The 24649-nt window shown below is 38.5% G+C and overlaps 1 protein-coding gene and 1 pseudogene across 1 annotated transcript; one reads left to right on the top strand and one right to left on the bottom strand.

Moving 5' to 3' along the window:
• Positions 1-2667: 2667 nt before the first annotated feature.
• LOC117134364 lies at positions 2668-3555 on the top strand. The gene has a single exon (XM_033292653.1). The coding sequence runs from the start codon at positions 2668-2670 to the stop codon at positions 3553-3555; it is 888 nt and encodes a 295-aa protein (XP_033148544.1).
• A 7816-nt stretch (positions 3556-11371) lies between these two features.
• Positions 11372-24057, bottom strand: LOC103868869 (annotated as a pseudogene).
• Between the last annotated feature and the right edge of the window lie 592 nt (positions 24058-24649).

Genomic DNA, 24649 nt, shown 5'->3' with positions numbered 1-24649 from the left:
TAACACCATTTTCTTGAGTTTTTTTGTCAAAAATCTTTTCAAAAATAATTTTATTGAGTCAAGAAGGGGATTATGAACTAATGATTTCTACTTGAATGTCTAACCACTTTCTAGCACCATTCTAGATTTACTGACTGCAGATAATACTATAGATGCTAAAGTGGATCAACCAGTCAACTATGCACACTTGCTAGCTTGTTAGAAAGAACCGAAGCTAACCTCCAACACTAACCTGACTTCACTGCTTGTTTTGGGGCTTGGTATACATGGGATCGGATTTTTCAGTCAAGTCTGGAAGGTAACGTCTGGTTTAGATTATTTATCACATTTTCTCTCTCTAAATTTTGACCCTAGATTAGTTAGTGAGTAAAAAAAAAAAAAAAAAAAAAAAGATCTATTGTTTAATTAGGATGAGTCTGAACAGGACTTGGTGGCTAAAACCATTAAGGCTTGATTCATAAAGACTCAAACAAAAGAGTTCGAAACAGGACTTGGAGGCGGCAATCTTCAAAGCTTGCTTTCGCAAAGAACTCTTGGATATAGGTCAAAAAGAAGTGAACAGAACTTGGTGGCAACCACCATTAAGTTTTGATTCATGGAAGCCTGTCCAATCTTGGTCACTGATCCTGCAATGGAAGCAGACTTTGACCCAAGAGAGAAATTTAGAGAGAGAGAAACTAGAAACTAACTTTTACCTGCAGCTCCAAATACTTGTCTGAAATTCTTGCATCCTGTGATCGATACTCCCAAGGTAAAGCCTACACTTTTTACATTAAAAAATGAGGTTGGTTGAGGAGATTGATAATAAGATTAGTTAAGATTGTTGGCTAGATGATTTTGGTTGCTAAGCTAGGATATTGCATAATGTATATCTGTAAGAAGGAACCTTAGATGTGGAATGCAATATTATAGAGGTGATAATTTCAATGTTTCAAATCTGTGAGTCCCTGATGTTTTCAACCCTCTTCCAGAGAGATTGTCCATTGGTTTAACTTGAGGACAAGTCAAAAGATAAGTCTGGGAGAGTTGATATACCATGATTTTCACCAGTTTTTTATACATGGTATATAAAAGTTTTAAGATGTATTAATCATGTTTTAGAGTCTTTTCAAAGCAAATACAGGTTTATTCACCTGATGGAAAGAAATGATACTTTTGGGACATTTTGGAATGCTTTTACGCAAGGAAAATCGATCGACGCTTGAAGAGCAACATCGGTCGATCATAATCCCTTACCATCGATCGACATACATAGATGTGCATCGATCGATGCCCAGTCACATGGATGAAATCGCAAATTAAAAGATTTCATTTTCCAGAAGATCTGATATTTACAACTTAAGTCCCTAGCCGCCTGTTAGGCTATATGTACTATGGTTTTGTATCATTTCTAGGAGACACTTGCAAAAGACCTAGTTTTGGAGAAGGAGCATTTTGGCTACCATTAGGAGAGCTTAGGATTGGAGAGATAGATCTGAGACTGCAAAACAGAGAAGATCTTGAACTCCTTTATTTCTATTACTTTATCTATTTGTGTTCTATGTTTCATTTGAGTTTATTTCACACCATCATGACTTTGTCTCTCATGAATATGTTTGAGTAAACCAATTGTTAGATTTAGGTTTCTCACCATGGTTGAAATTATGTACTGCTAATATGACTGTTAAAAAGGTGTTTTGATTGTTCTTTCATTGCTTATGGACTTAATGCTAAAATTGAGATTGATCACCTTCATTTTAGATCTTAGGATTAATTGAGTCCAACTAACCGTTTCCCCTCAATACCTGAACCCATTTGCGTGATCTAACTAACTCAAGCGCAACGACAGTTGGTCTGAGAAGGTTAGAGAACAAGTTAAACCCGTTCGCAAAGCTCGCTAGAATAACCGTCGATCGACGCAACTATCGTTCTGTCGGTCGATCGTTACAAAGGTGTATCGGTCGATGTACTTCAAGTCACATCGATCGACACTCTCTCGAGATCAAAATACGACAGTTGAGATCCGAGATCTAGTGAAGATAACCTATCCGGTTAAATCAATGTTTAGTTCAAGAACCATTAAACCCTTTAGTCTAAACTAAGTGCATACATTTTATACCTGAGAATTGCCTGAATCTAGCTGCTTTCCCAATATTGAAACCACTTCAATTCAATCTATTGAATCACTGTTGTTTTCGATTTATCATTTACTGCTTTTAAAACTATTAAAACCTTTTAGTCTATCTTTATTTCTAATTATTTAAGTCTGTTGAGTAATCCTAGAGTCTTTGTGGATTTGATCCCTAAGTACTACATCTGAACCTCTTTTCATGAGAGTAACACTCTTTAGGGTAATTTGAGTGATATCACACTGCTTTCAGAGCTGCGGTTGACAACAGTGAGGTTTAAGTTCTCCTTCAGAATATACAAGTCAACGAAAACTCTCCTTGTGACAACATGTCCGGTTGGTGGTTGTCAATGGAAGGTCAGAGCGAGTGTGAAACATAGGACAAACACGTTTTGGGTAACAAAGTATGTGGAAAAACATACATGCTCAGTGGGAGACCGACTCGCTCAGCGGAGACACTGTACTCTGAAGTATGTTGGTAGGCTTTTCTTTGATCGTGTTGGAATCATTGATGGGTTGAATCCGCAGCATATCATTGATGCAATGAAGAACATGTTGGCATGACGCTTGATTACACCACTTCATACATAGCACTTTTATATGCACAAACATTGGTGAGAGGATCAGCAGAAGATGGGTATTCGCGTCTGCCATCATATCTCGTGCAAATCTCCTTAGCAAATCCCGATTCTATCACGGCTATAGAACTTGATTCTATCAATAGATTTAAGTATCTATTTTTCTCTTTTGGAGCTTCTATCAAAGATTTTAAGTATCGTAGAAGGGTCATTGTGGTGGATGGGACTCACCTAAGTGGGAAGTATGGAGGTGTTATGTTAGTTGCAGCCGCACAAGATGGGAATTTTCAGATATTTCCATTGGCTTTTGGGATCGTAGATGCTGAAGATGAACCTTCTTGGGAATGGTTTTTCACAAAATTGGCTAGTTGTGTATCTAATGAGCAGCCTTTGGTGATAGTCTCCGACCGGCACGCTGCCATTAAAAGTGCGTGTGATAAGGTGTTTCCTTGGGCAACCCGAGGAATATGTTATTATCACCTTCAAGATAACATTGTCAAAAAGTATAAAGGGAAACATCTCTTGTACTTGGTGAAAGGTGCTGCTTATGCTCATACGGTTTCAAATTTTGACCGGTACATGGCTGAGATACAGAGTGCAAACCCGGACCTTGCAACTTATTTGGAGAATGCCGACGTCAGCCTGTGGTCAAGGGTTTATTGTCAAGGGGACAAGTACAACATAAAAACAAGCAACATCGCTGAATCTATTAATTCCGCTCTGAAGCGAGCTAGAGGATTTCCGGTTCAGTTCCTGTTGGAGTTCAAAATTGAGAAGCTAGGAAAGTGGTTTTGGAAAAGGAGAGAAGATGCTTTGAGTCTCCCAACTCAACATAGTCGAGGTGTTGAATACTTGCTTGCTGTTCGATAGGAGATAGCGGATACGATGACGGTACAACCAATTGATGGATGGGGATTGTTTGTGAATAGTGGCAAAATGGACTGTGTGGTTGATTTGGAACATGGAAAGTGTGATTGTGGTGTCTATGCAGTGGAGAAAATACCTTGCTCTCATGCTATAGCTGCTGGAACATCTGTTGGTTTGCATATCTCCACACTTGTATGTCCAGTGTACTCAAAGGACTTTCTGTTTGCAGGATACTTAGAGAATATATTTCCTTGTGTTGGACAACAAGTTGAGGAACACACATGCTTTCCTCCAGATGTAAAGCGTGGTCCGGGAAGACAGAAGAAATCAAGATGGCAATCTTGGTTGGAGCTATCCAGGATGAGAGGACGAAAACCCCGGAAGCAACACATGGTTTATAGATGCTCAAAATGCAAGGAAACTGGCCATACGAAACCACAATGTAAGAAATGACGTGGACGACCTTCATGTAAATCGTCCAGAAGGTCGTTCAGTTACTCTTCCATGGTTTTTTCTTTCAGAAAACTTTCAAGTTAGTCGTCCAGTGTTTAGTCTTCCAGAAGACCTTCAAGTAAGTCGTCCAGAAGACCTTAAAGTTGTTGAGATGAGACTTCCCTTTGTTAGGAACCCCTAATTGAAAGTGAGAAGGGACCTACACTAGTATATAAAGCTTTGACCCTCTCCAAATATATAGGAAGAGAAAGACATGAGGAGTTGAGTATGATGAAGAGGCCGTAGTAATACTAGTTATCCGAGTAACTTACAAAGGGTAAACAAAAGTTACCCTAGTAATACTAGTATACTAGTTATACTAGTTACCTAGGTAACTTTGGAAGAAGAAGAGAAGCTAAGGCATCAGTCCGTTGCAAGGGAAGAGGAGGCGCGTTTGACAGGCTGGAGAAGAGCTGGATAAAGCAAAAGGAGCTTTATGCACAAGGAAGAAGCTCATTGGATGGTTTGAATTAAAGCAAACATTATCTCTTGTAATAGTGCCACTTTATGAAATCCTCATCCTAGTGTTGCCTCCTCATATATATTGTAAACTCTGATCAGATTAATAATAAAGAAGTATGGGATTATCTCTCTAGACTCTCTCTCTTGTTCATGATGATTCTTAAATACTCTTAAACATGATTACTACCTAATCTCTCTACAAATCTCCCATTAACCTTCTCTAATCTACCTTTAATCTCTCAATACCTACTCTATTCTCTAAAATCATATGGTATCAGAGCCAGGTTGGCTTTGGTATTGAGAAACCTCGTTCCATTTCTTCCTTTCTCTAGCTCTTGTGTCCTTGTGTTCTTGCTCTTGTGTTCTTGAGGGTTCCATGAAGCTGTGTGATAAAGTTGAGTCCTGTGGTGCTGTGCTTTGAGTTCGTGTGTTCTTTAAGTCTGGTATTGTGTGTTCTTCAGCTGAGTTGCAAGTTTGAAGCTTTCTGGTTCAAGCAAGAGAAGATGGAAGGAAACAACTTCAGCAAGCTAGTTACTGTCCCGGTTGCGTTGAAGGGTGGTTCAAACTACCTCTTGTGGTCTAGATTGGTGAAGACTGCCATTGGAAGGCTAGGGCTGTGGAGCCACATCACTGATGATGGTCCGAAGCCAGTGGCCAAAGAAACTGAAGAAGGTGAAGAGGAAAAGACTCTCACCAAAGCTGAAGCCAGGAAGTGGGTACAAGAAGACTTGATGGTGCTCTCCGTGCTTCAAGGATCTCTTGATGTTCCTCTCCTTGAAGCTTACAGCTATTGTGAGACTCCCAAACACTTGTGGGAGACCCTCTCAAAGACGTTTGGAAACGTCTCCAACATCATCCGTGTGTTTGAGCTGAAGAGAGTCATTAACTCCATGAAGCAAGATGGAGGAGAGCTCACCAAACACATGGGAAAGTTTGGATCATTATAGTCTGAACTTGAAAGTCTAAGACCTAACACCACTGATCAAGCAGCTCTTATGGAAAGAAGATAACAAGATCAAGTGTTTGGGTTGTTGACTACATTGGATCCTTGCTACAAGGATGTCATCAAACACATCTTGAGATCGCCTAACCTACCATCCATGGAAGAAGTATGCGTGCAACTTCAGAAGCAGGAGGGATCTCTTGGCCAGTTTGGAGGCAAGGGTGAGCTTACTATGGCTCATCAAGCTGAAGGAATGCAAGCAAACAAGGCTGCATACAGAGGCTCAGGAAGGAAGTATGAAAAGTATGACGGAAGCTGTGAGCATTGCAAGAGGACCAGTCACAAGAAGAGTGAGTGTTGGATCCTACATCCTCACCTCAGGCCACGTGGGGTCAACAGGGATAGGGAAGCAAAGGCTCATCTTTCTGCTGAAGCAAATGGTGCTGGTTCATCCGGAGCTAGCTCAGGCGCTAAGGTGGGTGAAAGTGAAGGTAGAGCCTTGGCGTCTCATCAACTGATTGGAAAGGGTATGGATCAGGAGGTGTTCAAGAGAGCTGACCTTGAAGCCTTCTTCAAAGCTCTTAAGGAGTCTGGTAACATCCTCGGAAACACCCTTGGATACTCATATGCTGCTCATACATTGCCTAGTAATACTGATAAATTACTAGACATTTTTAAAAGCTCTTACACTGATGCTAGTAATCCAAGTAATATTGATAAGTTACTAGACATTTTTAAAAGCACCTACACTACTGCTAGTGAGCCTAGTATAACTAGTAAGATGTTAGGATTACTAGGAAACATGATAAAACAAAATGAACCATCAAGGACTGAGATTACTAGAAACATGCATAAACATTTGATCATTGATTCTGGTGAATCTCATTATATGATTAGTGATAATAACCTATTAAAGACATAGAACTGGCTCATGGGCATGTTATGATTGCTAATGGAGATAGAATTCCTATTAGAGGAATTGGTAAACTAAAATTGTTTGATAAGGATTCAAAAGCATTTTTCATGCCTGAGTTTACTTCTAATCTTTTATCTGTCAAAAGGTGCTCCACTTATCTTCAATGCAATGTTATCTTTAGTCCTGATGATGTTAAGTTTCAGGATATTAAAAGCAGTAAGTTGATTGGGCAAGGAGCAACCAAAGGAGACCTTTATATGCTTGAAGATCTTAGTCCCATCTCTAGTTCTTGTTTCTCTTTTAGTTCTGTTTCTTCCTTAAGTAAAGATGCATTGTGGCATGCTAGACTTGGACATCCACATGTTAGGGCTTTAAGCACTATGTTACCAGGTGTCATGTTTAAAAATAATGATTGTAAGGCATGCATTTTGGGCAAACATTGTAGGACAGTGTTTCAAAGATCATCCACTATTTATGAGAATTGCTTTGATTTGATTCACTCTGATGTTTAGACTGCGCCTTGTTTATTATGTCACATTCATTAATGAAAAATCCAAATACACCTGGTTAACACTCATCAAAACAAAAGATAGGGTTCTTGATGCATTTAAAAATTTTCAAAACTATGTTACTAACCATTATCATGCCAAGATTAAGATTTTCAGGTGATATAATGGTGGGGAATACATAGGCCACACATTCAAAGATCACCTAGCTCAACATGGGATTCTACATCAGACTAGTTGTCCTTACACTCCACAACAAAATGGAGTTGCTGAAAGGAAGAACATACACCTCATGGAAGTAGCCCGTTCAATGATGTTCCACAAGAATGTCCCTAAGAGATTTTGGAGTGATGCTGTGATGACTGTATGCTATCTAATCAACAGGATACCAACCAGAATCCTAGAGGATCAGTCTCCATGTGAGGTACTCAACAAGAGTCGACCAGTTCTAGATCACTTGAGGACATTTGGGTGTGTGTGCTATGTACTGGTGCCAGGAGAGATGAGAAACAAACTTGAAGCAAAGAGCAGCAAGGCTATACTTGTTGGCTATTCCGCATCTCAAAAGGGATACAAGTGCTTTGATCCCACTGCTAGGAAAGTCTTGGTGTCTAGGGATGTGAAGTTCATGTAAGATAAAGGGTGTTATGAAAAGAAGAATTGGGAGGAGCTTGAAGGGTTTTCTCAACCATCAGATAGAGTTGCTAGTTTGAGAAACATACTAGAAGAACTCGGTATTGGCGTGTCCCAGGATCAGAGGAGGCGTGAAGAGCTTACTCAAGTGGCCGCTGAAGAACCAACCCACTTTGAACATGAGGGGGGAAGTGAATCTGAAGCTGAAGGGTTAAAAAGATCAAGGTTCAGAAGAAGCTGGAGGTCTATAAGATCAAGGCTCAGATTCTCCTGTCCAAAGTGGAGATGAATCAGGAAGAGAATTTCAGAATGAAGGTCAGGAAGCTGGAGAAGAAATCCAGATACAAGAGGAAGCTGTTGAGGAACAAGTAGAAGTTCCTTTGAAAAGAAGCACACGGGTAAGGAGGGATGCTTCCGAGTGGGCAAACACAAGAAACTGGGTAAACACGAGAGTGTTATACAATACCCAGGCTGTGGAACATCCTTCCCAAGTTGTGTGCTCCTTTGCTGAGTTTCCGGAAAAGCACTACTCCTTTATGGTAAGCTTAGATGAAAGCTATGTGCCAAGAAGCTATGAAGAAGCAATGCTGATTCAAGAGTGGAGGGATTCAGTCAATGATGAGGCTGATGCCATGATTAGAAATGATACATGGTATGAGAGTGAGTTGCCTAAGGGGAAGAGGGCTGTGTCATGTAAGTGGATCTTCAACATCAAGTATTTACCTAATGGGAAGATTGATAGGCGTAAGACAAGGTTGGTAGCAAGAGGTTTCACACAAACCTATGGAGAGGATTACATTGATACTTTTGCACCTGTTGCAAAGCTTCATACAATTAGGATTGTACTATCAGTTGCAACCAACCTTGGGTGGGAGCTTTGGCAAATGGATGTAAAGAATGCTTTCCTCCAAGGAGAGCTAGAAGATGAAGTCTATATGCTACCTCCTCCGGGTCTTGAAGGAATGGTGAAGCCAGGAAATGTTCATAGACTGAAGAAAGCCATCTATGGATTGAAACAATCACCTAGAGCATGGTACAATAAGCTAAGCACAACACTGAATGGTAGAGGCTTCAGGAAGTCCGAGCTTGAAAAAACTCTCTTTACTCTCAATACTCCATCAGGTATCATTGTTTTGCTTGTGTATGTGGATGACATCATCATAACAGGAAGTGACAAGGAAGGAATCCGAGCCACCAAGGAGTTTCTGAAATCAGTATTTGATATAAAGGATTTGGGAGAGATGAAGTACTTTCTTGGGATTGAGCTGTGCAGATCCAAGGAAGGGTTTTTTTATCTCTCAAAGGAAGTATGCATTGGATCTCTTGAAGGATGCTGGTGCGTATGGAGGAAGAACAGCCAAGATGCCCATAGAGGATGGGTACAAGGTTCCACGTGAGGGGGAGATTGAAGACAACAAGATGTTCCATGATCCAAAGCTGTATAGGAAGCTTGTGGGGAAGCTGATATACTTGACCATCACTAGGCCAGACATTTGTTTTGTTGTGAATCATGTGAGCCAGCTTATGCAAGCTCCAAAAGAGCATCACTAGCGCTGGTGGAGAGGGTTCTCATGTACCTGAATGGAACTCAAGGGCTTGGAATATGGATGGGCTGCAATAAAAGCACTGAAGTTGTGGGTTATTGTGATGCTGATTGGGCTGGTGGTAGAGCAGACAGAAGGTCTACAACAGGCTACTGCACTTTCATTGGAGGAAACATGGTTACTTGGAAGAGTAAGAAGCAGAAGGTTGTATCATGCTCTAGTGCTGAAGCTGAGTATAGAGCTATGCTAAAGCTTACCAATGAGTTGGTATGGATCAAAGGGATTCTTAGGCACTTGGAGATTGAGCAAGCAACACCAATGACTATGCATTGTGACAATCAGGCGGCTATTCACATTGCTACAAACTCCGTGTTTCATGAGAAGACAAAGCACATTGAAGTAGATTGCCACAAGGTGAGGTAGATGATAGTCTTGGGAGTGATCTTGACATGTTATACAAGAAGTGAAGATCAGTTGGCAGATGTGTTCACCAAGACAGCAAGACAAAAGACTATAGAGTCCATTCACATCAGATTAGGACTCATAGATCTTGGAAAGAGACGGAGCTGATCCCCTAAGTCATGAGGTCTTCACTCTTTTTCCCTCATCAAGGTTTTGTCCCAATGGATTTTCCTTGGTGAGGTTTTTAATGAGGAAGATCTCATGGCTATCCAAGCTTAGACTTTCACAAAGCTAATCTTGAGGGAGAGTGTTGAGATGAGATCAATATATAGGAAGAGAAAGACATGAGGAGTTGAGTACGATGAAGAGGCCGTAGTAATACTAGTTATCCGAGTAACTTACAAAGGGTAAATGATATACCTTGGATTTGACCCGTTTTCATCCATGGTATATAGGTGTTTTACTATATATATATATCTATGTTTTCTACTCTTCTAGGTATGTTTTCAGGTTCAGGTGCATTTTGGAGTAAAGCTATGACTTTGGAGCATTTTGGAGCTTAAAAGACATTTCACCCGAGCTGACCATGTAGAGGTCGACGAGAGGAAGAACAATCGATCGATGCACATCCAGTGCTGTCGATCGACACCATGAGATGCCTCGACAAATGAAGATTAATATCGATCGATGTACACAAGTACCATCGATCGATGTTGAGACATTGGACATGCGACATTTTGGAACAAGCGGACTTAAATGTTTTTAACCTAGTAGATTATATATTGCCTAAATGTTTTGACGGCAAAAGAAGAGAGATTTTTGTTACAGTTTTACTTTGAGAGAGAAAGAGAGTTTTGGAGAGAAGATCACTTGTGATTGGAACTCCTTGTTTTCAATTCTTTTCATCTATACTATGAATTTCCATTTCTTCATTGTCATGAATTGCTTTGCTATGTTTGAGTAGTTCATTTATTAGATCCAGGGTTCAGATAGGTTTGTGGGATTAGCCCCAAACTATAGATCTGCCTTGTTGTGATATTCATGATAGATTTGTATTCATTGCTTGTTTTAGCCTAGCTAACTAGAACTTGATCATAGTATTGCATACTCAAGCACCCTTGTTATCCTATCCTGACATCTATCTATCATATTAGGACTGCTAGAGAGGGCTAACCGCCAATTTAGTATCTTAATAAGGCATATCATACTCGCGCATAGGCCTGGCTAGAACCCGTCGATCGATGTCCTCAACTGACTATCTGTCGACGTAGGTAAAGGTGTATCGGTCGACGTCCCTATAGGACCATCGGTCGACACTCTCTCGTTGTCAACATACTAACCGTTGAGACACGAGATCTAGCTTGTTAACCAATGAAACATGCGACAGGTGATCACTGAGTTAAGCGGTTGAGCTCTAACATATCATGCATGCAACAAATAGGCATCTATAGATATTATAATCTCCAACACCTGAATAGTGGTCCTGCATCTAATATCATTTCCAACCAAGTTACATTTACTATTTACTTCGCTTGTTACTATTGCTATTTCATTTAAACATTTACAACTCTTAGAATTAATAAACACTAGATTTAATTGTTCCCTAGCTCCTTGTGGATTCGATCCCTATGTACTACATCTGAACCTCTTTTGATGAGAGTAACACTCCGTAGGGTAATTTGAGTGGTATCAGTAAACCAAAGTTACCCTAGTAATACTAGTATACTAGTTATACCAGTTACCCGGGTAACTTTGGAAGAAGAAGAGAAGTCCTATTCCCTTAGCTAAGGCATCAGTCCGTTGCAAGGAAAGAGGAGGCGCTTGTGACAGGCTGGAGAAGAGCTGGATAAAGCAAAAGGAGCTTTATGCACAAGGAAGAAGCTCATTGGATGGTTTGAATTAAAGCAAACCTTATCTCTTATAATAGTGCCACTTTATGAAACCCTCATCCTAGTGTTACCTCCTCATATATATTGTAAACTCTGATCAGATTAATAATTAAGAAGTATGGGATTATCTCTCTAGACTCTCTCTCTTGTTCATGATGATTCTTAAATACTCTTAAACATGATTACTACCTAATCTCTCTACAAATCTCCCATTAACCTTCTCTAATCTACCTTTAATCTCTCAATATGTACTCTATTCTCTAAAATCATAAAAGTTAGTCGTACAGGGTTTTTTCTTCCAGAAGACCTTCAAGTAAGTAGTCTAGGATTTTTTCTTCCAGAAGACCTTCAAGTTAGTCGTCCACTGTTTAGTCTTCCAGAAGGCCTTCAAGTAAGTCGTCCAGTTAGTTGTCTAGTGTTTAGTCTATGTATTAAAAATTTGTGTTATGAACTTATCTGTGTCAACTTCTTTGTCAACTTGCACTACCAACCAAATTTAAGAAGGTTTTGCCTATCATATTATCCGAAAGGTGACAAAGGTCACTGCATAAAAAATTTCCAGACTACTAATAGTTAAGTCGTCCAACATTCCAGACGACTTAACTGTAAGTCTTCTGCGCAGAAGATAGGTTTCAAAATAGGGATCAAGTTAAAATACACACATCAGCCTAATCTATCATACAAAATAATCTAACGTAGCCTGTTTATCACGCCTCATACGCACCCAGGTTGGCATCATTGTCCTTGTTTTCGAACTCATGCGCATCAGGAAGCTCTTGAAATATATCCACCGCCATCTTATCCCTCATAGTCTTTTCGTTGGCCTTAGCAAAGTCTTTTTTACTAAACTCTATCCCAAGAGCATGACATTCAATGTACTTTAGAGTGAACACGCCACAATCACCAGCTCGGGCTGCAGGTATATTGGTCGGTCTCTCATATGTGAATGGCTCCAGGCTGTATTGGGCACGTTGTTCGTCTGAGGAAGCGCACTCAACAAGCAGATAAGGGACCATGTAGAGAAAAGGCTCCATTACCACATCGAGTTCTTCTGGGGAGATACTGGAACAAATGCTATCAAAGACGACTATGTGCCTCTTAGGGATCGATATCCACATAGCAATCCAATGAGTGTCGCTGTAGTTCACTGGCGCATAGATATCATCAATATCCGTCCCCCAAACCTTGTTCGACTGGCAAAATGATGGTATAGTGCCTGCATAATAATTCCACGCCCCACCAGGGAGTCTTCTTCCTAAACCATTCTGATCGGGCTCCGAGTCCTTAAAATCCTTGAAGTTGAATCTCCATTGCTGAGCAAAGAGATGATCAAGGAAGCACATTCTCTCGCTCCTGAAATGTTGTGGGTTAGCGTCGTACCTCTTCCTCAGCACATTAATCCAAGCATCAATATGCTGCATAGAAAATAGGGTACAAGTCAGAAGATATTAGACGAATTAGGTCGTCTAGTTAGCCGTCTACGTAGACGACTTACCAATAAGTCTTCTACTTAGATGACTTACCAGACGACTTATTGGTAAGTCGTCTTAAGACGAACCAGACGACTTACAAGTAATTTGTAGACGAATTAAGTCATATGGTAAGTCTTCTACGTAGACGACTTATTGGTAAGTCGTCTACAAAGAAGACTTATCAGAAAGTCATCTAAGTCATAGCAGAAGACTTACACAGTCCTCCAGCCACTCTAAGGACGTCTGGAGGATGTGATACCACCAAGTTCTACTTGTACGTGGTTTTTTATTGAGAGCTGTTCTAAAATTACTGCAAACACAAAATGTTGAAAAGCAATCAGTTTGGTAGACTAAAGCAAGCTGGGAAAAACAAACACTTACGGAGAAGTTTTCAACCAATCAGCGAGCTCCTTCAACTTCTTCTTGTCAATTGGTGCAAAAGGATTATAGCCTGGATAAAGCTTTTTGTTTGGAATGATCACTTTGGCCGTACTGTTTGCCGTATAAAGAGATTGCTGTGAGGGAGCAAGTCTCCTTGTTCGATCACTCTTTGCACGGCAAAGTGCCAAAGCAGCACATCCCTCTTTTCCTGATATCTAGCATCCTCCTTTTGTAAATCTGAAACAGTGGATTGATTTTTGTCCAATAGAACAAGGCTCGGTTCTGGAGCTTTATCTTTCGAGGAACTAGCATCTGCGGGCACATCTGGACCTTTATCCTCCGGCAACCTCTTCCTTCCCACGTTCGTCCCATTAACACTTTCACTCTGCAATGTACAAGATGGGTTTATACAAAAAACAAAGATCCATTTCAAACAATAATAACCAATGAGTGTCTTCAAACATGAAACAAAATACATATACAAAATCCATACACTATAAACAAAGCACACATGTTCTGACATACAAGAAACAAAGCAAATGCAACTTTTCAGTTCTTATTCTTAAGACTTTGTCTAGTCAATCTCTTGTTGGGAGAGGATTCGTTACTAACCCCGGGTTCAAGCATTTTTTTAGGTAGAGAGGTAGTGTTTTGAGATGATGTCCCTGTCCCTCTGTTTTGAGATGATGTCCCTTTCCGTTTTGTGGTGATACCAACCTTCTTCTCCACAGCTTCCACCCTTTCCGACAGATACTTGATCTCCTTAAGGCACGTCCCAAACCCTTCGCTCATGGCATCATCTATGTCCTTGAACATGGTTTTAATATCCTCTGTGGTTAACCCACCAACAGACATAGTCACCTCTGAACGAGCCACTGTATGAACCTCTTCACTAGACTCTGCAGGTGCCTCTTCACTAGCCTCTGCAGGTGCCTCTGCAGGTGCCTCTTTACGAGCTTTCTTCCGAGGTCTTGGACTGTTTTCCTTCACTACCTTTTTCTTCGCTGGACTCACAACCGCCGGCTTTGTATTGACCCTAGCACCGGTGACTTCCCAGTGTTCCATGGTCCACTTCCACGGTTTCTTCACAAACATGAGTTTAATTATGTTCTCCGTGGGCGTGTCCTCAACATCAAACTCCCATTTTCGAAACATATCACCAATGTCCTTCTCAACAAAGTTGATCACCCTAGTCTGCAGTACATAGAAGATATGAACTTAGATATTTGATGGATTAAGAAAGATGGAAAGAAAAGACTTCGTAGACGACTTATAATAAAGTCGTCTGGAAAGTCCTCCAGCTAGACCACTTAGTCGACGACTTATAATTAAGTCGTCTGGAAAGTCTTCCAGCTGGAAGACTTAGTAGAAGACTTATAATTAAGTAGTCTGGATAGTCTTCCCAGATGACTTAATTATAAGTCTTCTACTAAGTCTTCCAGCTGGAAGACTTTCCAGACGACTTAATTATGTCTTCTACTAAGTCGTTCAGTTGGAAGACTTATCAGACAACTTAATTATAAGTTTTCTGCGAAGTCGTCCAGATTGAAGTAAATACCTGACTGAGGATAGCCTCTTTAAAGCGTCTGCGTCCTTTGCCACCCTTGTAAGCCAGTATCGGTGGAGACGGATTGTTTGGGAGAGGTTTACCATAATTAGCACCCAATTCCGTCAGAGCTGTGTACACCCAGACCTGGAGAGCTTGCGCAAACCCATTAATAGTGTAACAATCTGAAATATCTTTGCCCTTCAGAGAGTCCATCAGCACCTTAAACGCGACTCTCCCCCATGGATAATTCTCAAACCATTCTAGCTCCATCACTAGCCTTGCAAGACTAACCCGTGTAGGGTTTGAATACTTTCTCCCTTCAATATATCCAGTGAAGATGGCAAGGTACGCGAGCCGCTTGCGATCATCCCGAGACCACCCTTCGCATCTCCCAAATGCTGCTATTATCTCATCGGTAGATGGCCCAGCTGCGACATGAACTCCTAACATCCCCCAGAAAGAAGTCAACTCCTTTGTAAACCCACATTGAGGTCTCTCAAGGTCCTCGATGTACTCTCAGTTTAGACCAGTGAGGTTTTCAAACTCTAACAGTGAAAACCTCACAGGTTCTGGACCAACGAGACTCCACAGCTCATACTTCTTCTTTATGTCCAGCTGGAAACCGAGCATGTAGTGAACCAGCCTTTAAGGCCATTCAAATCCCAGCTCTTAGAACTTGATGAAAAATCCCAACTTCAACTCTTTCAGCTCTTCAAATTCTTCATCATGAAGAGCTTTCTTTAAAGCAGTATGCAACGTCCAACAAGTATGATACGGAATGATATGCCCTGCGAGGGGCTCTTCCCCTACTGTATGTATCCTACGGGGGAGTTCTGGTATATCCATTTTTTTTTCCCTGCAAAACAATCAAGGACAACCATCTCAAAACAATCAAAGACTTATAATTAAGTCAACCATCTCAAAACAATCAAAGACTTATAATTAAGTCGTCTGGCAAGTTTTCCAGCTGGAAGACTTATCTTTCCAGATGACTTAATTATAAGTCTTCCAAGACAGAACATTTTAAAGCCGACCTGAAAATTCTAAGAAGATATATTCGCCTTCGACGTAGCGGTTATATATCGGCAAAAATAGACGTGAAAAAAAGAACGAGTGTATAAATTGATAGAGACAACGTTTTATGTTCATATTTTCCTCAATCAATCACTCGACAGTAAGAGATATAACTTACCGGCGGCAGAGTTCAACGAGACGCCTCTGAGAGAATGCGCGCTAGGGTTTCCTCTCAGATCTTAAATAGAGGAAGCGGCTGTGAGAACGATGGTGAGAACGACGGTGATAACGGCGGAGAGATAACCGGAGGTGAGAACGATCGATTAGAGAGAATCGACGGAAATCGCATTCGAAATTGCCTTTGAGAGAAACGGCGTTAGGGTTTTCTGAATTTCGCGAAAAAGTGAATTAAAAAAACCACCTTATATATGGCCGGTAAATAATCCGGTTAGGTTTAAAAATACATTGTAAAATTAAAAGTTCGGTCCGGTTTGGACGACTTACTAGTAAGTCGTCTGTTGAATATTGTACATAAGACGACTTACTAGTAAGTCGTCCCAGACCCTAAATTTAACCCCTAAACTAAATTGACTAAATTAACTAACTAACCACGTTATAAAGCCGTAGTTATACTTAAATAGTGTTTACTATACACATAAATAAACACACTTAGGTAAATTTTAAAGTTTTCAAAAAAACATTTATGCATTCCAAAATCTAGCCCTAAGAACACATACAATACTACAACATATGTTCGCAAAACCTAAACCAAAGAATATCATGACTCACTACTTTCACTCATATATGTTGAAAACAATTAACTTTTGTTATATCTTAATTTATATCTCTTAAAACATATGTTAATTACATGATTTCAATTTTTCACTTATCAAAATATTCTTTACAAAATTTTTAAATTATTTCTAAGTAGAACTAGTCCAGACGACTTACGGGGGTTAAAAACGTAAAAAAATTTTGGTTTTTTTGTTTGCTCACAAGGGGCTGGCTGTAATTTCAATAGCCTTATAGGTTACTTTTGCATTTGATTCAAGTTTGGGTTTACTTTTGCATTATAAATCAAGTCATATTTTAAAAAATTAGGGAAATTGCATCCTATATCGTTCAAATAAAATATAATTCACCCACTATCTAAAAGCCCTCATTTATCGATATACCCTGTACATAATATATATTATTGCCATATTGTCCCCATATTCAACCGGTGAAACCTACTACACAAAAAATTAAATAAATAATTAATTAATGTAACAAGTAAAATATGTGGCCACGTTGTATTCACTCTCACCTCTCAAGATAATTAGATAGCTTTCATGAAGATGAAGATGAACGTTGTCTTTTATTATGTACACATCTTCTTGAACTGAATTTCTTCTAATGAGAAAGACAACGATGAAGGCGTATACGGTAAACAAACATAACAACTTTTTCATTTCTTTTCCTCCTCTTAAATCATTGATTCTCACATCATGCTTTTGTTTTCATACTTTGTTTTCGTTTCTCTTTTGTTTTAGTGATCCAATGGTGAAGAATAACGATGGTAGAACAGGAAAAGAGTCACTGTGTCGGAAAAAAAGGAGAAGAAACGAAGATGATCTATATATGGTAGTGAAGAACAACGACGGTGAACGAAGTAAAGGTGTATCATCATGTTTGAAAAAAATAAGAATTGAAGAAGATGAACTTTTCGTCTATACTATATTCGGGAAAAGAATAGTATAGTATATATTCTTTAGTGTAGTTATTTATATAAAGTTACTATACTATTTGGATATACATCTATACTATTCCTTCAAAATGTAATCATCTGTCATATTTAAAAATTTGATAGTATTCTTCAATGTCATTTTGTGTAATTGATTGCAATATGAAATTCATACTATATTGGTTTAAGTGTAATGATTAAAACCAATTTTGGATAGATGACAAATAAACTCTTATATTAGTATACTATACTACATTTCTACACTATAAATAATATTTATATAGTATAAATTAATATTACATAATATTATGTATTATTTTAGATTTTGATATTTGGATTTAGAGTTTATATTTGAGTTTAAGGTTTAGTAATTAGTGATTAGGGTTTAGTATTTAGAGTAATAGGGGTGAGTTTGAGGTCAGTATTAGATTTTGACATTTGGGTTTAGAGTTTATGGTTTATATTTGGGTTTAGGGTTTATACTTGGGTTTAGGGTTTAGAGATTAAGATTTAGGGTTTAGTATTTAGAAGGGCGGGGTTGGGATTTGGGTATAGTGAACATGTATCGTTTCATTTGACGATTAATAAAGAGTGTTCTATTTTGTTCACCAATATGTACTATACCATTTATTTTATTCCATTATATTTGGGTTTAGGGTCTATACTTGGGTTTAAAGTTTAGTGATTAGAGTTTAAGGTTTAGTATTTGGAAGGTGTGAAGTTAAAGTTTGGGTTTAGTGATAGCACTTTAGGGTTTAATATTCAAAATATGCTTTCAAGTGTCCAATACTGAAAAAAAAATTATAGATTGTATTTGGGTTTATAGGTTCCTGCCTAGGGTTTAGATTTACTAAGTAGAGGTTTGGGTATAGTAAACCATATTATATATATACTATTTGGGTTTATGCTTCCTTAATTAGGGTTTAGCTTTAATAATTAATGGTGTGTCTTGTATTGTTATATTTTTGCTGGTGGGGAGAGTTTACTATTTGAATTCCATACTATGGATACACCACTAGAAACATTTGATTATTTGAAACATTAGTGTACTATACTACTTAGACTATATGGCATAGAAGATATGTAACCAAGTAAATGTGCCTTCAAGTGTCCATTATTGGGAAATAATTTATAGATTGTATTTAGGTTTATAGGTTCATGCATAGGGTTTAGATTTACTAAGTAGAGGTTTGGGTTTAGTAAACCATATTATATACATTCTATTTGGGGTTTAGCTTTATTAATCAGTGGTGTGTCTTTCTTGTTTCTTTGGGTCATTTCTTTCTTCTTTTGTACTGTCAACTTGCACATGTGGAGGGTATAACCGGATAATATGAAGCCTAAATGTTAGTTTATTCATTTAGGGTTTAGTGATTAAGATTTAGAGTTTAGTGATTAAGATTTAGAGTTTAGTATTTGGAAGGTGGGGGTTGAGATTTGGGTTTAGTGAACCTATCATGTATCGTTCCATTTGACGATTAATAAAGAGTGTTCTATTTTGTTCACCATTATGTAATATACCATTTATTTTATTCCATTTTATTTGGGTTTAGGGTCTATACTTGGATTTAAGGTTTATTGATTAGAGTTTAAGGGTTAGTATTTGGAAGGTGTGAGGTTAAAGTTTGTGTTTAGTGATAGTAGTTTAGGGTTTAATATTCAAAATATGCTTTAAAGTGTCCAATACTGGAAAAAAAATTATAGATTGTATTTTGGTTTATAGGTTCCTTCCTAGGGTTTAGATTTACTAAGTACAGGTTTGGGTATAGTAAACCATATTATATATATACTATTTGGGTTTATGCTTCCTTAATTAGGGTTTAGCTTTAATAATTAATGGTGTGTCTTGTATTGGTGTATTTTTGCTGGTGGGGAGAGTTTACTATTTGCATTACATACTATGGATACACCACTCGAAAAATTTGATTATTTGAAACATTCATGTACTATACTACTTAGACTATATGACATAGAAGATATGTAACATGCTAACCAAGTAAATGTGCCTTCAAGTGTCCAATATTGGGAAATAATTTATAGATTGTATTTGGGTTTATAGGTTCATAAATAGGGTTTAGTTTTACTAAGTAGAGGTTTGGGTTTAGGAAACCATATTATATACGTTCTATTTGGGTTTATGCTTCCTTAATTAGAATTAAGCTTTATTAATCAGTGGTGTGTCTTTCTTCTTTCTTTGGGTCATTTCTTTCTTCTTTTGTACTGGCAACTTGCACATGTGGAGGGTATAATCGGATAATATGAAGCCTAAATGTTAGTTTATTCATTTAGAGTTTAGTGATTAAGATTTAAAGTTTAGTGATTAAGATTTAGAGTTTAGTAGTAAGGTGGAGGTTCAGATTTGGGTTTAGTGAACCTATCATGTATCGTTCCATTTGAAGATTAATAAAGAGTGTTCTATTTTGTTCACCATTATGTACTATACTATATTTTTTGTTTCATTCTATCTGTGTTTAGGGTTTATACTTGGGTTTAGGGTTTAGTAATTAGGATTTAGGGTTTATTGATTAGTATTTAGGGTTTAGTATTTGAAAGGTGGGGATTGAGGTTTGGGTTTGGGTTTAGTGATAAAAGTTTAGGGTTTAGTATTCAAAAGTTAGGTATGAGTTTAACATTTAAGAGTTGTGTGTTGTGTTAGAGTCATATACTATTTCTTATATGAAAGAAAACCATCCTTTTATTTTTTATTATGCACTAAATTCATTTCAGTTTCTACACCATTAATTCATTTATTTATTTCATGGAACCACATCACTAATTTAATTTAAAACCGTATGTGGTAATATACACAAGTTACGTGGATGTCTTCAAAATCTCTCATTCTAAACAGTTATCTAATAAGATGTCCACACCTTAAAACGTTGACTTTATCTTTTTTTTCTTCTTTTTTCACCGGTAACTTGTAATTAAGAAGGGTATAACCGGATAAATTATAGCATAAATAATAGTTTCTTCGTTAGGTTAACATCAGTGTCATCCATCTAATTTTTATTATGAATTTGGTTATTGGGCAAATAAGCCCAAAAAATAAACAAGTTATATATTGTGTTTTTGTAGATTAATTAATGAAATGTCATCAAGAAAATAAAACACCATAGAACATATGTTAAAGAATGTAAATAAACCGTAATTTGGAATAAGAATCTGATAAAGCTTAAGAATATAAACTCCTAGAACTTAATTAGCTCCGTGCCTTTTGCATATTATCATATCAGTGCACTACTGAAGTATAAAACGAAAGACAAAATATGCTGTCATAACTCATATGTACAAGTATTCTTGAGAACTTAATTAATCTTTAGTTCTTTAATGTATGAGCAAAGCAACCTCTTAGCGTTTAGTATGTGAGGCCATCAAATGCCAGGAAATAAATTTTGAAAGTGCGATAGATTTGGGAAAGACCGTGAAAATGTGAATAAATCTACTTTTTCTTTTCCAATATAAATATTGTTAGATTATAATCATTTGATTAGTGTAGTTACTTTAATAAGATGCTGGTAACTTGGATACATGTTCCTCGAATGAAAGAACTCTGATGAAATTAGCGCAGAGACATAGGATTTAGAATCAACTTTAAGTACAAGTGATTAATTGATGGACCACTAATACTTGCAACAGAGCAACTTAGAACATCCAATCGATATCTAAAAAATGGTACACACATAAATCAAAATACACATCTGTATGTTATATTGTGAAAACATATTTTGGTAGGGTTTAGTGAATATAGCCAACAAATGAACATATTTTTAAATGTTACATCCCGGTCTGCTTGTATATAGGTCTTTTCTTTTATTATTAGTGGTTTCGACGAAAGTCCATAATTTCAAAAAAAAAGGGGCAATCCCCTTAAACTTTCCCATAAAAAAATACATTATCTCTGTCGGATTTTTGACCTAGCCGCCTCTTTCTCTTTATTCTTCTAGATTCTGTTCATGTTTTTTTTTTCCTTCTTTTCTCAATATGGTCATCATGAAAGAAGGTAACCGTCGTTTTCTGCTGTATATTCATCACCACGGATTGTTCTCTTGTGTATGGAGGCGAAGCCAGGCCGTTTGAGATCCACAGCTAGCCGATCTCTTTCGTTGTCTAAATCTGACTTGTATCTTCAAAAACTTGTTAACCCAATACAACAACCCGGATCTCTTTTTCATAAGAATCTCCCCTTTTGTTTCAATAGTATCCTTCCTTTTTCAAAAAATAAAATAAAAAGAAAACTGCTTCTCTCCTTAACAATTTTATGTTCCTCAAATTGTATAGTTATGTCTAGTAATAACAACAAAATCCTAAAAAACGGTGCATTCTTTCCAGATTTAGTTACATGTGAGTTAAGGAATCCTAATTCTTGTTTTCTTCATCTCCTTCTTTTCTTTTATCTTAGATCTCTCATCTCGGGTCTTTGGTGGTAGCACCTACCCTTTTCCTTGTAGATCTGGTTCGTTAAAATCTGTAAACTTCATATATTCTTATTCTCTCTTTTCTGTTCGTAGATCTAAGGTCAAGACAAGGACGGATGTGATCTCTTCTTCCTTCTTTCAGTCTCGCTTCAAAGTAGGAATCTTTATCAAAATCATTCATACTTATGTGTTATCTATAAGTATACACGTATTTGTTTGAAAAGTAAACTATATAATTTATAGATTCGGACGTATCTGGTCAACCTGCTCGGCCATTGCTTTGCGGTTATCACGTTTCTCTAGAATTCCTTTACAGACCGAACAAAATCCTTGCACGAGAGGGGGGGGGGGGAGCCTCCCATAATGACATTTAGTCAGGGTGTATGCCTCAGTTCCTTAGCTCTAGATTGGTTGACCTTCTCTCTGAAGTCCTTAGCTATGACCTATCGAGTTTCTTTTTATTGTCCTCGGCCTAGGCCTGGCTGAGCTTCTTCTCCAGGTCCTCGACGTTCGCTTGAATGATTTTCAGTCTTCAGTCCTCGGCCTTAGACCGATCAAGCTTCTATCGTAGGTCCTCGGCCTTTGACTGATCATGCTTCTTTCGTAGGTCCTCATCATTTGACTGATCAAGCTTCCTTCGTAAATCCTCGGCTTTGGGATTATAACGCACTTGTTCTTGCATAGGACTAGATGGACGTTCTATGGCCAAACGTAGTCGAGGTTCAGAACGAACCATCAACCCGGATCTTCCATAGGCATGGTCAAGAGGTCGAGTGTAGTGTAACTCATAAGTGTAGTTAGTTTAGGACTAGTATATGCAGCCTAGTGTAGCTCAGTCATGTCGATGGCCAGCTTGGGCAGTTGAGTCGGCTGGGTTAGGGACTGACCAGTTGTGGGTGGTCCGGCCATGGTCCGGTGATCCTGTTGGTGGTGGTCTAAGGGTACGACTGTTAGGCTAGGTTAGGGATTACGGAGGTGGTTAGTAAGGTAGAAGTACGATAGGGTAGTCATGGATGAAGGTGTTCGAGTGCATGGGGAAGGGTCACGACGCATGACTGAAGGAACACGATGCTAGGGTGAATGGTCAAGAGTGCAACTCGCACAAGTTTGGCCCTTGCCATTGGCGCCCCATCGGGTGGTCTGGTGAGACTGTCCGGCGAGACGGTTAATCAAATTTTTGGAAATGACCCAAAGGGTGCCTTTGTGTTTTGCGATTCTCTTCTTTTGGGTTAATTAGGGATTGTATGTTGGACGGATTGATGGTTTGTGATCGGTACACAAAGCATTAACACCACGTGTTTACCTTTTTTGGTGCATTCATGTAGATTCCTCAAACTGGCTATATGCATATAAACCCTAAGTATGGCCGTATGCTTGGGCGAGGCTAATGGGCTAATCGGTTACAGAAGGTACATGGCGATTGGTTAAGGCAGCCGGCAGATAAGAGGAATTTGCCAAGGCCTTTCTTTGGGAATGAACCATACCTAGCGGACCAAGATACTGAGGCCAACTGTTGAATGGGTCTATTGGCAGCCATCGTCAAATAAAAGATCAAGGATCATTATAATGTTAGGATTATTTTTTCAGGACTAATTGTGTGAGTGGAATGATTCGCTCACTTAGCAACTGTAGAGTTGCATATGCCTCATTTATTGTGGCAGGTTCTAGGTCTGGGTTGACGCAAGACAGGCGGTTGATAGGTGTGAGTGGTGTCATTTAGGTCTAGTAGTATACACTACAAGAAAACAGCGGGAATAAGGCTATTCCGAGGACATACCGACGAAAAAAGTCCTCGGAATTTCATATTTCCTCGGAATTCCGTCAGAAATTTCCGAGAGAATTCCGAGGAAACTAAATTCCGAGGAAACTCCGAGGACAATAAGTTCGTCGGAATGTTCCTCGGAATATACCGAGGGTGGTCTTCCTCGGAATATTTCGATGGAATTTCCGATGGTCCAGTCCTCGGAAGTTTCGACGAAACATTCCTCGGAATGTTCATCGGGAATTTCCGAGCAAAGTGGCCCTCGGAAATTTCCGAGGGAACTCTCCCTCGGTATATTCCGACGACTTTTTCCGAGGAATAGTTCGTCGGAAATTTCCGAGGGTGCTTTTTCCTCGGAATTTCGGAAAAAATTTATTTTTTTAAAAAATTTATTTTTTTCTTTAAATTAAAATTTTTGAAATTTAAATTCGAAAATATAAAATTAAAATTAAAACTGAAAACATATTAGATAATATTCAAATTGTACAAATAAAAATAAAACATTCCGAGTTTTTGAAAAAAAAAAAAAAACTACGGGTCTTGAATGTTCGGGAACACCTCGTTCGGGTACATCCTCTTCATCATCTCCATCATTTGCTCGTTCAGCCTCTTCTGTGTCTCATAGCCTGCCTGTTGAGCTGCCATCTGAGCCTCCAACGCAGATATCCGATCATCCTTGTCCTTCAGCTGAGCCGTAAGTACTTCTGGATCAACATAGGGCGGTGGTGCAGAAGAAGGAGCAGCCGACCGGGAGCGACGACCCAAACCGACCAAACGTCCCTTCTTCTTTGGAACCGACTGAAATATTAATTAACCAAATTTAAATAATATAAAAAGATGATAAAATAAAAATCAAGAAATAAATGAATTGAACTTTTAAAAAAAGAACTTACCGATTCAACGATTTCGTTGATTCGAACCCGGGACAAGTTGGTCGAAGCTGTCGAATCGTCATCATCGGTTTGAAGCTGAGACACTTCGTCATACACCTGAG

Source organism: Brassica rapa, chromosome A05 (assembly GCF_000309985.2).
Source record: "Brassica rapa cultivar Chiifu-401-42 chromosome A05, CAAS_Brap_v3.01, whole genome shotgun sequence".
Lineage (NCBI taxonomy): Eukaryota > Viridiplantae > Streptophyta > Magnoliopsida > Brassicales > Brassicaceae > Brassica > Brassica rapa.
Note: the sequence above shows the minus strand (reverse complement) of the source record. Positions and strands in the feature narration are given on the sequence as shown.

What these genes read in the sequence shown, in the direction of transcription:
- LOC117134364 (XM_033292653.1), top strand. Translation starts at nt 2,668, where the DNA reads ATGACGCTTGATTACACCACTTCATACATAGCACTTTTATATGCACAA.